At 39.5% G+C, this 15,222-nt stretch overlaps 1 protein-coding gene across 4 annotated transcripts; it reads right to left on the bottom strand.

The window, feature by feature from the left end:
- Positions 1–2,920: 2,920 nt before the first annotated feature.
- Positions 2,921–14,775, bottom strand: smarcc1b (SWI/SNF related BAF chromatin remodeling complex subunit C1b). 4 transcript variants are annotated; one of them, XM_011480804.4, is made up of 28 exons: positions 14,604–14,775; positions 14,162–14,281; positions 13,646–13,731; positions 13,445–13,526; positions 13,109–13,201; positions 12,077–12,146; positions 11,930–11,999; positions 11,525–11,600; positions 11,207–11,332; positions 10,318–10,400; positions 10,120–10,226; positions 9,421–9,480; positions 9,298–9,326; positions 9,075–9,190; positions 8,923–8,994; positions 8,732–8,845; positions 8,505–8,658; positions 8,316–8,426; positions 7,020–7,079; positions 6,623–6,881; positions 6,466–6,537; positions 5,986–6,026; positions 4,874–4,988; positions 4,652–4,806; positions 4,298–4,432; positions 4,084–4,219; positions 3,866–3,967; positions 2,921–3,255 (listed from the first exon to the last, which is right to left on the bottom strand). In XM_011480804.4, exons 1-28 carry the CDS (start codon positions 14,769–14,771, stop codon positions 3,188–3,190), a joined length of 2,880 nt encoding a protein of 959 aa, XP_011479106.1. In that variant the 5' UTR covers positions 14,772–14,775; the 3' UTR covers positions 2,921–3,187. The 4 variants fall into 4 exon arrangements, with proteins under 4 accessions (XP_011479106.1, XP_011479107.1, XP_011479108.1 ...); XM_011480805.4 differs by having other exon boundaries at positions 3,866–3,952; XM_011480806.4 differs by having other exon boundaries at positions 4,652–4,791.
- Positions 14,776–15,222: the final 447 nt, after the last annotated feature.

Below are 15,222 nucleotides of genomic sequence, written 5' to 3'. Positions count from 1 at the left end.
TGTCATCCCAGCAGACAACACATGATGCAGCAAAAACTGACCAGTCCATCATTCCAGTCCAATGTGCGGAAATACTTTGAATTTAGCAAAGACATGACGGACAGTTTGCTAGAATGTCCTAATATTGTTCTATTTGGATTATTTTGATGTGGATAAACAACAGTGGGCTGAACTTTAGGAAACTAAATGGGTTTGCCAGTAATTCTTGTTTACTTGTTTGTAAACATATTTAAATATCTTGAAAGAAATGAAAGGAATCTGGAAAACTTCCCCTGCATTGTTCAGTGACAGGTATTTATCTCTGAGTCACACTGGTTGAAGTTTTGGCTAAAGATGTCCTGGATCGATCATAGGTCAGGGAATCGGATCGTCAACCAGAAATTGAGATCTGAATTGAATCATTACGATATCCTCCAATGCATGAAAAAGACAAAGAAGGAGAGTTGATTTGGGTGGGAGAGTTCTCCAAATGAAGGATAATGTTCACTGAAATGCTGCCAAACAGAGTGGAACAAACCTGCATCCACAACATCCCTGCTCACATCATCCATGCCAAATGCTCACATTTATTCATTGCATATGCTTTGAAATCTTTGATGAACAGATTATATTTGTTGACTAAAGAGTTAGAAGGGGCTCTTTGCTGTGCATCAGGAACAGATGGATCTCACTGGGAAAGACTGCAAAAAAGAAGACACTTAATTTGAGGCCAAGCTCAGTATGTGTGTGTGCTCTGTCCTCTAGTTTTTCCATCCTGTTCTTGTGTTGAACAGTGAGGGGTGGACAGGATGTCCAAGACCTCTCCATCTCAGAAAGAGTGGCTGTGGAAAAAAACTGCAGGATTTTACTGGTTAGACAGCCCACGGGCCGCCCCACCGTTGGGGTGAAGGTAGAATATCAGGGGGGTTAGCAAGGCTGAATGCAGTCACTGTTCCCGTAAACATGATGGCCTGCAAAAATCTAAAATGAACAAAAGAAATACCGCACCCCACCCCCTGCCCCCCTAAAAATAATGAATGGACTTAGCAGCCCATCACGCTTGCCTTTACCTATATGTGGCCTTAACAGAAAACGTAAAAAATAAACCAATTTTCACCATAAATCCCAAAGGCTGGGCAGAATAATGCGTTTCCAATGCTGCAGTTATTTGTTTCAGCCAAAGCTCCTTATCTAAGAAGGAATCTGTTCTTTTATCCATTAAACAAGCCTTTTTTCCCAATTTTTTATTTTATTTTATTTAGGGCTGGCTTATTTTTTTACATGGAACAATGATGCTTTCAAATTATTGATAAATGTTATTAACCAATTTTTGCAAAAATCAAAATTCAGACTTTATTTTATGATATTGCTATTTTTGAGCTGACGGCAAAGATGTTTCGTGTGGATTTTAAAAAAAACCTGTTATTTCAATGTTGATGCAAACTGTAAATGAAAATCAGCAAATGCCCTCAAAGCATCAGTCTGTTGCCACAAGACCTGCAGGGTTTTAATAGATCAGCAGGGACTTATCTCTTCCAAGCACATGCTAAGCTCTGTGACTCAAAGGAAGTGACAATAGAGGAGATCCAGACACCTGTGAGGACGGCAAACCAACCAGAGCCGCTGAAAGGGCACAGAGGAAGTTCTGTTCATGCACATCAGTGCGCAAAGATGTCCTGTGTGGCTTTTAATTTCTAGAATGTGATATATTTCTATTAACCGGGTTTCGCGCCTCTATGCTAGTTTTATTTTCAAGTAACATTTACTTTTTTCCAATATTCTTTCTTTCTTTTTTTTGCTCCTCTGGCTTAATGCAACTGTCCTTTGGTCCATAGTAAATGTGAAGTGTGAGATTAAAACCTGGGCTGCCATTAGGTGATGACACAGCTGCATGCATGGCGCTGTAAAACAGTGTACAATTGCATAAACTCCCTGCTATAGTGATAACCTGGCACCATATTATGCAGCATTGGGCACAGATGCATAAAAAGCCAACGTGCAGCAGGCTGTTCAGGTGTTGCTTCACAAATAAAGTCATCGAAAAAGTATATTCTTTTTCCTCATATATTTGCAATTTCCTTGATAATGTGATCAAGAAATATTTCTTAGAATTTCTGGGGACGTTTAAAAGTCTTCTTGCATTGGGGGTGGGGTCATATTCTGGTCTTTTTTTGGCCAGTGTCCTGCTTTATTAGATATACCTCTAGCGTTAGTGATTGCAAGGATCATTTTATCAATAATAAGCTACAAAGGTAGAAAACAAGACCATCAGGAGCAATGTGGGCTCCAGTGTCTGTCCAAGCACACTTCAACACATGAACAAGCGAAGCGGGAACAGAACCTGCAACCTTCTGATCAGAGGTTTAGGTGTGAATACGTGTATGAGTCATGTGTCACCATGTGACCCTGTGATGGACCGAAACTATCCAGAATGAACCCAGAGAACAAGCGGGTATAGATTATGGATAAATGATCCAAAACACTTGCAGATGAAAAAACATCTCAAGAAATTGAATTTAACCCTTGTGCTATCTTAGATGACCCCACCCTTACAGTGACGTGTTCTCCCTACCATGACAAAGGTGGAAAGATTTCATGTAATCCATGGACACCAGTGAAGATCACAAATCATTGAAGAAAAAAGGTTCAGAGCACTGTCTAGTGGGTCTAGATGACCCAACTCCCAATGGTAAAGTGCCTAGGATAGCACAAGGGTTCCATACCGGTACTATCTATATATTGTAAACTTAAAATGTTCCAATTTAGTCTGAAGAATTATTCAGTTAGTATACTTCCTGCACTTGGTACATGGTCTATAATAGACCTACTATATTTATACTGATACTGAAATATACTTCATAAAATAAACTTCAAGTGTACTACTTTTTGCTTCAGATAGTGTAACATGCATACACCAAACAGGAACAGAAAACACGTTCAGTTCAATAGAAAAACAAGTTTAATGAGTTAAGTACAGATTTCTCAACTCATGACATGAACACAGATAGTTCACAGAAAGACTAGCCGAGCTTTAGACCAGATACATTTCAACTTGACATGTTTTTGAAGCCTTCAGTCTAAAACACAGAACTAAGGATGAATTACAGACTTGGGTCTGAGTGGCTGTTTTTTAACAATGTGAAAGGCATTGGTCTGGTGGGTTTCAGGAGCAGACATTTTTCTTCGCGTGTCCCATTCGGTGGTCCGTTTAGCTGTGACTTGATGGTGGGGGGGCAGTCTGAGCAGATGCTATACCATCAGGCTGTGAGGACGGATCTGTGACAGAAAAACAACAAAAATGTTTGTGATGTAGAAAATACAGTGGGTGGGTCACAAGCGTCCTGCTCCGCCCATTTCTGATGCATCCACTCCTAGATGACTAGGAGTGGATAAACTCATGGAAGTGCCAACCGTTTGAAAATTGACTGTGGAGGAGAAACGACTGTGTCCAGGCAGAATTAGATGACACAAAGGCTTTCATTTATCGGAATAGAGCTGTGAAAAGAAGAAGCCTGGAACAAGAGTCATGGGATTTGCACCGCTTTGACATTTTACACCAAGCCTCTCCCAACTGCAGGTCCATGCGCTCGTGTTAGGTCACGACAGTCCAGTGTGAACAATGAACGCCCCTCACATGGCTGGTGTGAACGCAGCATTAGAGGTGAATTTCTAATGAACTACCGCCACTCTGCAGAAACTATGTCCTAGAAAATGACACAAGCCTTTTGGATTTTGGCTAAAATTAACCTTAATTAAAAGACCACTGGGAACGCTTTGGAAACAGATCAAAAGATGATCAGAGTCGGACTTTAAGTCAACAGAATTGATCAGAGGATTATTTCTAAACTAAGACAAGTGGACCAAATAGTTGAAACAAAACACTCACAGATGCCATTGGGAGCTCCTGGATGTCGAGGAGCCATGGTCTGAGGATTCCCTCCCCCCGGCAGCACGCGGTTGGCTACAGACTGACCTGAAGAGAGGAGGACTAGTGTGTAACGGCAGATACACAGAATTAGACACCAAAAAAGAAAATGAGATCAAAGTGGAAGTGCTCTAAAGGGTAAGGCGATGCATCCCTCAGGAGAGGTCTTCTTGTCACACCTGTATTCTGCACCGGGTATCCAGGCTGTCCCGGCTGCTGCTCCCTCTGCTGGCGAACTTTCAGCTCTGCCTGCTTTAGCTGCTCAGTGTGGAAAGTCTGTCTTTCCGTCAGAAGCTGCTGCCGCTGCTGTTCTAGCTGTACAAGACAGAAACACAACAGTTACTCAGAGCAGATTAAACTAAAACTGGGTTACTGACCGCAGTAATCACTCACAGCCTCTTTCTCTCTGTCCATTATAGTCTCCAGTTCTTCAAAGTGTCTCAACTTGATCTCCAACTTCTTCATCTGTGTCTCCACCAGCAGAGCCACCAGGGACTTGATCTTGCGTTCTTCTACAGCTGCCAAGTGCTACAAAAAAAACAAAAAAAGTGAGCCAAATTGTTGGTACTGAAACATAAGAGAACCTCTTTAGCTGCCATTTTATGTTTCTGCAGCTTTTATTGACTCATTTCCAGGAAATCATTGAAATCTCTAAGAAATCTTTCACATCTGTGATCTGTGATTCTGCCTTTTTGCAATATTCTCCATTTGTCTAACCTCCAGCTAACATCATTGTGTGGCCTTTACCTTTGCCTTTGTTGCAGCTGAAGACAGTGCTGCTGCTGCTGCCGTGGCAACGCTGCCTTCCACCAACTCCACTTCCATGACTCTCCCTCCGTCATCTCTCTCTACCTCCCTGTGTCTTATGCCATCGTCACAAACCCCTCCTGGAAAACAAAATCCTTACATCCAGTTGTGCATTAGTTTACACACATGACGTGTGTTCGTAAAGTGCTAGTAAACACGCACCTTCCGATTCTTCAGCGTGTACATTTTCACCGTGTTCTCTTTTGACTTGGTCTTCCTCCAAATTTGAAACGCCAGGTTCCATCTTGACCCCATCAACCATCACAAGAACCTGAAGCTGTATACATAAGCACACAAAGACTGGCGTTTACGTCACTACAATAGTTTCTATTGACGTTTTTGCATATCTGCCAATATAGATGCACAAGATGCTCCTGCAGCGAAGAGGAAGAAAGTAGGATTGCACGATAATATCGGATACCGATATTATCGGCCGATAGTGGACAGTATGATGTCATGCTAATATTTCCGATAAGAAAAAAATTTGAAGATAAAATGGACCGATAACTAAAAGCTTAAACTTTTCAAACAAAGCAATAATTTTAACTATTTCTTTTGCACGTTATTATATCGGGTATTATATGTATTGAAAAATGTCCTAGTTACATTGGTATTTAAGTTACAGTATTTGTTCTGACCATAGAAATGCACTGTTCTTTGTTCAAAGATGTATGGCAGACTGAAAAGGCTAATAAAGTGTTTGAACAATCTGTTGTTAAATTTATTTGCAGGTAAAACTAGTTCTGCAAATTTGTTGAATACATAAGAGCCATCCGCTGTTATTTTGTACTTACTTATATATTTTTTTAAGTATTTAAAAAATACATGAGCAGGAAAATATCGGGTATTGGTTGTAAAAAGTCATTATCGTGCATCACTAGAAGGAAGGACAGCAGAGTGAAGCAGACGATACCCAAAACTGTTTTAAACCTTCTTTGTCATGTTTTAACTTTGTTTTTAAACTCTACAGAATTGGTGCATTTTTATTTGTTATATACATGTTTGAACTGATCATTTTGAAACATGACCTTTTTTCCCTTCATTTTTGCAGTTAAAAAAACAAAATGTACTACTCTGAATTTTGTTTTTTGTATAGTTTCAGGTTCATTATGTAATATAATGAAAAAAATATCTGTTTAATAAGAAGGATATCAAATGTTTTAAAACTAAACCTTTAGAGTTATTTGCAAATTGGAAAATGGAAAAAAAAAAGCTCTCAAAAAAAGGCCCCAAACTACTAAGACTGAACTAAATACATGAATCGCTGCACTTACCTGATGAGGGTTGGAGTCTAGTTTGTCCGGGTCCATCACATCTAAAAGAAACAGGGAAATAAATGAAAACAACATTAACTCTAGAACACTTTAGTTATAAAAAGTACACCATCACCTTCACCGGGTAATTTTTACCTGATTGTCATAAAAAATAGATCAAAACATGATTAATTAGAGTGGTTTTCTTTTATTTTCCGCTGTGGTTTGTGTAACAAAATGAAAAAGAGAAACATAGGAAGTTCCTAAGAACGTGCTCAAAAATCACCGAAAAATTAGGACTTTGACAACAAAAAAAAAATCCTAAAATATAATAAAATGATTCTAGAAACTAAGTCTTTAGTCCATTCCTGGGACATGTGAGACTTGGTGAAGCCACAGACAACATGACATGCGACATGTTGAAATTCAAGCAAATAGTTTTGCTCGGGTGAAAATCACCCGGCGATAGTGCTCTAGGGTTAAAAGTTATTTAGAGTTTACCTTTTTTCTCAGACTGGTGGGAAGGGTCAGAAATTTTATCCACAAACTCTTCCTGCACTTTGGAAAACTCCTCTGAAAACAGAAAAACAGGCGTTCAGTGAGAACACTTCACCCTACAGACGTGTCCTCCTCTCAAATATCCCTCCTAAGCTATTACCAAGTGCAGCTTTGGCTGCAGCAGATGCCACTCGTGGATCTACCACGGACGCTAGAAAGGCCACTGTGCTCATGACGGGGTTTTCCGATTGGCTGAAAGGCACCGGCTGGTACGCCAGCGGCCCCAGCGAGGAGGAGGAGTCCTCCAGGTAAGGGTCTTCTATTGGCAGACGGAGAAAGTGGAGGATACATTCATCCTGCGTTCTCGAACCCACGTGCTCCGATACTTTGTTCCAGTCGTCCCTGTAAACCTCTAAAGCCTGAGAGAGGAGGAGACACGAAAGAGGACAAGCAAGGCTGTAAAGGTGATGGGTTTGTGCAACTAATTACATGTCTAAACAGAAAAAGAAGAAACTTATCGAATGCAAACATTAGAAAAGGATAATCTTTGTTTTTACCTCCAATAGCAAAAGTGTTTCTTGCTCCGTCCATTCTCTTCCTGCATTTGCTCCTTTAGCCTAAACACAATATTAGAGTATTTTTTTAAAGTATGACAACAACAAAAATATTTAAAAGACTTTAAAAAAAAATATTCAAAAAATATAAAATAATTAATATTTACAGATTTAACCAATAATTTTTATTTTTTACTTTGTTTTTTATTTTTTCATGAAATTACATGTTAATAATTATAATTGCAAATTGGAAAATGAAAAAGAAAGCTCTCAAAACTATAATTTATAATTTATTATAATTTATTTGATGTTGCTCTGAAATCATGTAGCCATACTTTCATTTTTATCTGATTTAAATCGCAAAAGGGTGGATTTATTTATTCCACTGGTGTTCCATTTAGAAAGTGTTGCTGTAAACCAGGAATATGTTGTCACATTAGACTAATCATTGATACAGAAAAACACACGCAAAATAAGAATAAATCATTTCAGAAAATGTAAACGGATAAAAAGAAAAGCAAAATATGACTTTTCCTTTGCTCTATTGCGGTTAACCTTTCCCAGTCTCGGAGGGTTTTTTTCAGTGTGAATTTGCATGACCTGGGTTGTGATTGACTGGACACCTTGTGAATTCATCTCCACTGTGACTGTGCCTTCTGTACAGAATGGGTTTAGTTTGCAAATATTACATAAATCTTCATTGCGATCAGATCTTTGCTTTCATACTTTAATCCTGAACTTGTTCTTCTATTAAAAGTTTGAACTTGGACAGTTTAAACAAGAGAGAAAAGTGTGAAAATGTTCATGTCTGTCTAAGAAAAGTGTAGAAAGTGTGTAGTGAGGGGCTTTACAGCCCTAAAGACGGACTTGTGAATTTAACAAGTTCTTGTGGCGTTTTTCTGATAAAAAAGGACATTTATAGAGTAAATTAAGCTCAAAATTGTATTTCTGAGTTTTTCTGTGATTCAAATCATGTGATTCAGGAGCAGAAGAGGAAAAGCCCTTTAAATAGGGCTTCTATTTGATGGAGAAAATAAAAGTTTCCTGCTCTGCTCCAGAACAGGGGAAGGACAGTCCTGCCCACAACTCAGAGGCACATTTCTACTGAATTTCTGCTGGTTTGCAAAAAATTATTGGCTAAAAATGGCGTAATCATACTGAAAAGTCATTTTGTTGAGTCATCATTTGTAATTTCTTCCAGGTGAAACGCTGCTGGCGAAACGTTCAAAGAAAGAAGATTGTGAGTCCGTTCGCCGCGACTCAACTTCAAGACATTTTGTACGCGTGTAGTGCAGGCACCTTTGGATGTTTTCTGGCATAGACATCAGTGCGCAACCCAAAGTTCTGGCAGTCTGTAGATTTCTCTCTGCCCCTCTCTGGAAAATACAGCATGTGCTGTGAAGCAGACACCTACGACAAAAACAAAAACACAACCTCATAAGATAAGAAACAACTGTGTGTTTGCTGTGCAGTGAGTGCATCACACACCTGTAAGGGTTTGTGTTGAAGAGGAGCGAGCCCAGATGGCGTGTCGGCTAATACGTTGAAATGAGGTGTGGGTGGGGGTCCCATTGGAAGGGGCCGACTCTCTGCGTCCACTTGGTAATTAATTAAACCCCACTGCTCCAAAAAGGCATGAACCCTTGGAAAGCAGCAACATTTATTTGCAGACGTCCACTGAAAAGTCGCTCTGCAGCCCCGGCGCCACTAAATACCTGATGAGCGAGCAGACGTCTCCGGTGAGGTTGCGTCTGCAGGTGGTGGAGCTGAGGTACTCCTGGGGGTTGAGGCGGTACGTGTCGATCATGAAGTTCCGATATGCCAGGTAGCTGAGGCACAAAAACACCAGTCAAAGAGAGGCCCTCCTCCAGTTACACATCTATGCACAGACGTCAAAAGGACTTACATTTCAGGAGTTTTGGATTTATTTTTTCCATTGAAGAATTCGGGCAATGCTCGTTTCTCTATTGAATGGATGCTGAACAAAATGCACAATGTTGGATTGAATAACAAAAGACGTCTCTCAGCAGACTAGAAAGAGGAATTAGAATCGTTTACCTGTTGTTGTTGAACCACGATGTATAACTAGGTATTATAATATGATGCGTTTGTTCCACAATATTTTCCTCTCCCTCTGACAAACGAGAAATGTCTCCTCTTCCGTCGTCATCGTCCTAAAAAAAAACAAAACACACGACTGAAAATCTCACTTTTATGTCCCATAAATATTGTCAAGAATCTACAGACTTAAACTGGATGCTAAAAGAATAAAAGAGTTTACCCTTCCAGGAAAATCATCATCTTGATCATCTGAAACAAAGAAAAATAAAAGTGGACGTTCACCCAAACTACAAGTCTGTTCGGGTTCTGAACATGCTTGTAAAATATAGATTTAGATGCTTACCGAGGTCGGCCATAATCCCTCCTTTCACTGGAGTGTTCTCACTGTCTTTCTTTAAATTCACTGAAGAAAATGAAAAAAAAGGAAGCTCTATAAGATGTGTGATCAAACTCTTCTGCTACGTTCACACCGGGCTCGACAGTGTTTACTCAAGCGGTCGCTTTACATGAAAAGTCCATGTATACGCACGTATTTGCACGTTTTGGGATTTCGTGCTCACGTGCCGCTACGCACGTTTTTTAAGAATGTTTACTGGCTCTAAGTAACTGGCTCAAAACGTGCAGCCATTGAACACGTGTTAAAAGTTAAATCAGGCCAAACTTTGACCAATCAGGGATTTGATAGTGACGTTTGAATAGCCTCCTTTTCATTCACGGAAGTGCCAACAATTTGAAAATTGGGAGGAGAAATTAAAGGTTTCAGTTTGTGCCCGGCTGGAATTATACGAAACAAAGTTTTTCTAAATTTCAGAACAGAGGCGTGAAAGACGAAGCTTGGAGCGACATTGACAAGATTTGCACCGCTTTGACATTTTGCGCCAAGCTTCTTCCGGTGCATGTGCTATTGTCGGGTAGCAACAGTCCGGTATGAACACCGCACGCTAAAAGTGTTTTCAAGAATGCCCATTCAGTCCGTTCTTGAATGCCTGGTGTGTCCGCAGCATCACACGTTTGGCCAATTTAAGAAATGAAGCTTCTTTACCATTTTTGGGTAGTACAACTTCCTCCATGTTAGGCACTGGCGTTGGGTCCTCCATATCTTTGGTCAGATCCTCCTCTGGCTCTTCTTCATGTTGTCCACGTCTTTTCCTGAGTATGTGGGCAATCCATACAAACTATAAACAATATAGTTTTTGTGTGTGTGTGTGTGTGTCGCAAGCAAAGACAAAATGAATCTCACCCCTTCTTTCCTTTCTTCTTGCCTTCAGGAAAAGGAGGCGATGGTGAGCGTCTCCTCTTTTTGGAATGAGCAGACTTTGATTCCTGTAATAACAGATTGTAGAAATAATGGATGAAGGAATTATTATAGGATTTCAGAAGAAAATGGAAAAAAAAGTAAAATGTTTACAAAAAAGGAGAACAAAAATTGTCATTCCCATCATCTTTTAATCGGTTTTTAAAGTGTCTTTTAAATATGATCCTGTTGTTTTTTTTATCAAAATCAAAAATCTGTGTCATTTTCCAGGACATAGTTTCTGCAGAGCGGCAGTAGTTCAATAAAAATTCACCTCTGAATTGAGGGTGGGACTGTTGGAGCAGAAAAGCCCGCCCCCATTTCTCATCACCAATCTGTTTACACTCTGTTTCGCTAGCTTACAGCCCCTCACACCCCCAACCTAACATTACCGGTGCAACAAAGATGGTGAGCAATATTGAAGCTATTCAGGTGTGCAGTTTAGATCCAGATTCCAGGTCAGATGAGGAAAACAAAGTCATTCATGGATCTATTTGTCTAAAAGGATCAGAATAGAGTGAAGCAGGCAGCTTATGGCCTGTCCAGTTAACCAGTATAAATAAAGAATAAAGAAATACTCCAAAATGCAATTTCAAGAATAATTTTCTTAATATTTGTCCTCCATCATCAGAAAAATGCCACAAAAACATGCTAAAAACCCCATCGGCGTGGATCGTTAATACTTTTAATTAATTCTATAGTTGTTTTAAACAATAAAATAAGGAGAAAAGATCCCATAAACTTTACTTTGCTTAAATTGCAACCATATAAACTTCCATTTTTTTTGTGTAAACAAAAGAAAAAAAAAAGATCAAAAGCATATAACAACACCCACCGGCTCCTCTTGAACATGAATCCGCCGGCGGAGAATGACGGGTATGTTCTTTTCATTTAAACAATAGTCTTCCTCATTCATCCACTCATTAAAGACATCTGTATCCAAAAGCCAACCAGCATGAACCTGGATCACAAGAACAAATGAATCTCATTCTGATAGAAGTAAGTGCATCAGCCAGTAAGAAAGTCTCCTCAATGTGTTTAATAAAAAGTCAAACATTTCATTTACTAAATGTTACTAATGTAATTAGCAGAGTGTGTGATACAGTTTTTTGTTTGTTTGTTTGTTTGTTTGTGTGTGTGCAGCCATACTAACCCTCCAAGGCCTTTGGATGTGTAGCAGCTCCTCAACGTCTCCTTCAACGTCACTTGAGGACAGCCAACGGTCATAGCTGTAAAGATGAGATGAGCACTTGAGGTCAAATAGATAAACCCTGTCTATCTATGTGTTGTTTTTGGGTTTTTTTTGGAAACAGGAAAATGTACTGATGTGGTTCTGCGCAGAAAAAAACAGAACTGACCAGACGGTGAACTAATGTTCTGCAACTGCAGCAACACAATCTATTCAGGTTCTAACAAGACTGGTGCATTCTCAATAGATACATAATGTTTTAGTTCAAATTAAAGTTTTGTTTATAATACTTTGAGAGTAAATGAATGGTTTAAATGGATGCAGATGAAGGGGGGGGCATCTGTATTTGGGTGTTTTCTTGAGTTTTACCTGTCAGGATGCATGCCCCAGTGAACTTGAATGTGATTGTCTCGTCGCATAACAGGACGCATCCACTCATCTGAAAAGGTAAAATTAAAAATGTAATTAGGTATTTTAAAAAACAGTACGAACAAATATGAACAACGATGATTGGACCTTCGTCAATTGGAGCAGCTGATGCGCAGACATGATGACTGGCCATTGCTCTGTCTTCTGTGATTGAACCCTAAGAGAAGGCAAGTCAACCGCTTTATATAAAACAGTGTAAGAAATCATTTAATAAAAATTTTTAAGGGGTGGTCATTAAAATAAAAATGTAAATTGAGTTAAATCGAACTGAATTTAAAACAAACCTAAAATAACAGTGTGGATGTAAACTTTTGAATACAAACTCATGAAATGCAGCGGAGAACAGGTGGATTTTTAACCTGGATTAAACCAAATTGAGTGTTTCAGGTGATCTAAAGCTGTCAGGAAGTCTGACAAGATCTATGGAGCACAGAAGCTGAATGCAGCGTCTCAATGTTTGGTTTAAACTCTAGGATCTAACAAAAGACTGGATCCAGATGACTGGAGAGGTCTGGCTGGTACATCCAGGGTCAGGAGGTCAATCGTGTATTTTGGTAGTAATCCATTAAGACTGCAGCTTTCGCTCCAGTGTTTACATTCCTTCGACTATCGTACATCTTCAACGGTTTACGCAACAAAGGTAATTCCAGTGGATTCTGAAGCGATGTTTTACATAAGCTGCAGCTTTCTGATTGATGTTTTTTGATAGTTCTGTAAAAACACTGTTAGTGTAGTAGTTTTTTCAGGTCCTTGAAATATTTTTAAGATGATAGTGGTCAGATTTAGTGACAGCCTTAACGTGTTTATGAAAATTTAGGTCTGTGTTCATCACTACAGCCAAGTTTCTGACCTATTTAGTGGTTTTTAGATGAATAGATTGAAGCTCTGTAGCGACCAAAGACAATAACCTCAGTTGGGTTTTACTTTTGCTGAAGTAGGTTGTGGCACATCTAGTCATAAATGTTCTTAATGCATAAGAGCTGGGCTCAGTCTACTAGTGGCATGGCCAGGAATGCTTAAATAGGGTAATACCAGTAAACAGAAAAGCTACAAGAGCAAGACACATTCTATATAGGTAACTAAACACATATTTCCGTTTATTTGATGTGTGTCCTTTACCTGATGTCTGAGGATAATGGCAGATAGTCTGCTAGTCAGGTCAGGATCCAGCGAAGAGTCAAGACACACCACCGGCAGGGATATGCAGTTGTTCTGCAGTCACAAAAGATCACTCTAAGACAAAAACGTTTGCACAAACTGGGCTGTATCGTATTTCCCACACTATAAGACACTATGGAGTGTCACAGCAGCCAAAACTGCATGGTAAAGACGAAAAACAAAAACAAAAAAATCACATACAAGTCGCACCCCCCAGCCAAACTATGCACAAAAACACAACTTCTCCGAAAAATATGGTACTTATTTTTGTGTTTTGTTTATTAGGTTCCTTAGTACCTGTAGAAGAGTCTTTTCAATCACAGCAAACATCTCTATGTTTCTCTCGGTTCTTGATGGATTCTGCAGGTCAAATCTTCGCCTGTCAAACAGTAAATTGGTGACACAGACACATTGAATAGAACAAAAGGCAGAAAACGTTTGTAAGGGTGAAATAAAAACACTTTAGAGAGGCAAAAGCACAAAAAGTGTGCAACCCACCAGCCCTGTTCAACCTTGAACTTGTAAGCAGTGCCAAGAATGTGACTGAGTCCACCACCCGGCCGCAAGTCCACGAAGCAATGTGCCTGTTAGAGTAAAAGCAATACAAACACACTTTTATTAAAGTCCCACTTCAATCAGGTTTTGATCCCAGTGGTCTTTTGATTGCAATTACGCTGTTTTAGCCCAAATGTAAAAAATAAAAACCGTGTTATCTAGGACATAGTTTCTGCAGAGCGGCAGGAGTTCATTAGAAATTCGCCTCCTAGTTGTGGCCCTTTCCTGACTTCCCATCACCCCTTTGTTTACACTCTCTCCCGCTAGCTTACAGCCCCTTTACACCCCCCAACCCAACATTGCTGGTGCAACAAAAATGGTGAGCAATATTGGAGCAATCATCATCATCTAAATAAGCAATTCAACGATCAACTTCCAACAGCAAGATTCAAGAATAGCAATTAAAAGTTGGAGGCCTAAACTGCTAAACTTTCAGAAAACATATTTTGACAAACTTACAGGAAGTTTTGTGAGTGCTGGGTTGGAAGCATGTCTGCCAAAGGCATCCTCTTGAAATTGGAGAAGCTGCATGGTGAGTGCAGCCAGAGACTGGCAGGACGGGGCATCCACCACTACATACTGACACCAGATAGAAGACAGAAAAAGATATTAACATATCTATCTCTAACTGTTTTAGACATAAACGAAACCATTTATTGTCTTTTCAATCGTCAAGCAACTAAAAAAGTGAGGCACATCTGCTTTTAAAATGTCAACATTAATTCAAATATGTACACTTAGGTAGAATGTCAAATGAACTTTAATTGAGTTCGACATATTTGGGATTTTACCAGAAAAATCTGTGAAGGCAGTTTAGCTACAATGATGTTTACAATGCGAGCCAAAGGGCTTTAGCAGGGGGCGGCTAACCTTCCTCCTAGCATCCTAGTCTGCTAATTACCTTTTTGTAGTGCCTCCCGATCCACTGCCGCACCAGCTCCAGCTGAGATAAAGTGTCGGGGCTGTCCCAGAACCAAGCGGACGGGCTGCATTCCTTTTTCCGGTATGCGACTGTTCCAGAGTTTCCTTGATTACTTCCAGAGAACCCGAAGTTTGTCACTCCGGACATTGTGGCCACAACAAAACGACATTAATTTCAAACGTTACGCAAAACTGGCTAGCGCGATCGCTAGCGTTTGTATTCTCGTTTTCTCTCGCGAGATTTTACTTAGAAATTTCTCCGTAAAGGTTTGCTTTATTTTCTTAGTGTTCGTTTGTCTTTTTTAAGCACGATTTCTTTTGTAAACATCACGTGTTTCAAAAACTTTCAAACCATTTTATTTTTGAAAATGAAAATAGAGTATAATATACTACAGAAATGTGATCCAAAACATTTATTTTGAAATACTAGGAAATGGTTAACGAGAACAGACAAGATAACGTGTTAAGAGAAATGCGTTAGTACAGTTTTATATAATTGCACCACTTAAAAAACAATACTAGTCTATGTTGCTAGTTTGTTTTAATTCCTAATAGTTTATACCAATCGTCGTGTTCGGTTATTGAGATTGCGACAATAA

The sequence above is a fragment of the Oryzias latipes genome, chromosome 11, assembly GCF_053564925.1.
Source record: "Oryzias latipes strain Hd-rR chromosome 11, Olatipes_Hd-rR_3.1".
In the NCBI taxonomy this organism is placed as follows: Eukaryota; Metazoa; Chordata; class Actinopteri; order Beloniformes; family Adrianichthyidae; genus Oryzias; species Oryzias latipes.
Note: the sequence above shows the minus strand (reverse complement) of the source record. Positions and strands in the feature narration are given on the sequence as shown.

Bases quoted from the DNA above. Each gene is read 5' to 3' on its own strand.
- smarcc1b (XM_011480804.4), bottom strand. From the start codon at position 14,771: ATGTCCGGAGTGACAAACTTCGGGTTCTCTGGAAGTAATCAAGGAAAC. The intron at 4,807-4,873 runs GTGCGTGTTTAC...ACTGGATGTAAG, and splicing joins ACACGCTGAAGAATCGGAAG to GATTTTGTTTTCCAGGAGGG. The intron at 3,256-3,865 runs GTGAGTGTTTTG...TTTCTGTCACAG, and splicing joins AGGAGCTCCCAATGGCATCT to ATCCGTCCTCACAGCCTGAT.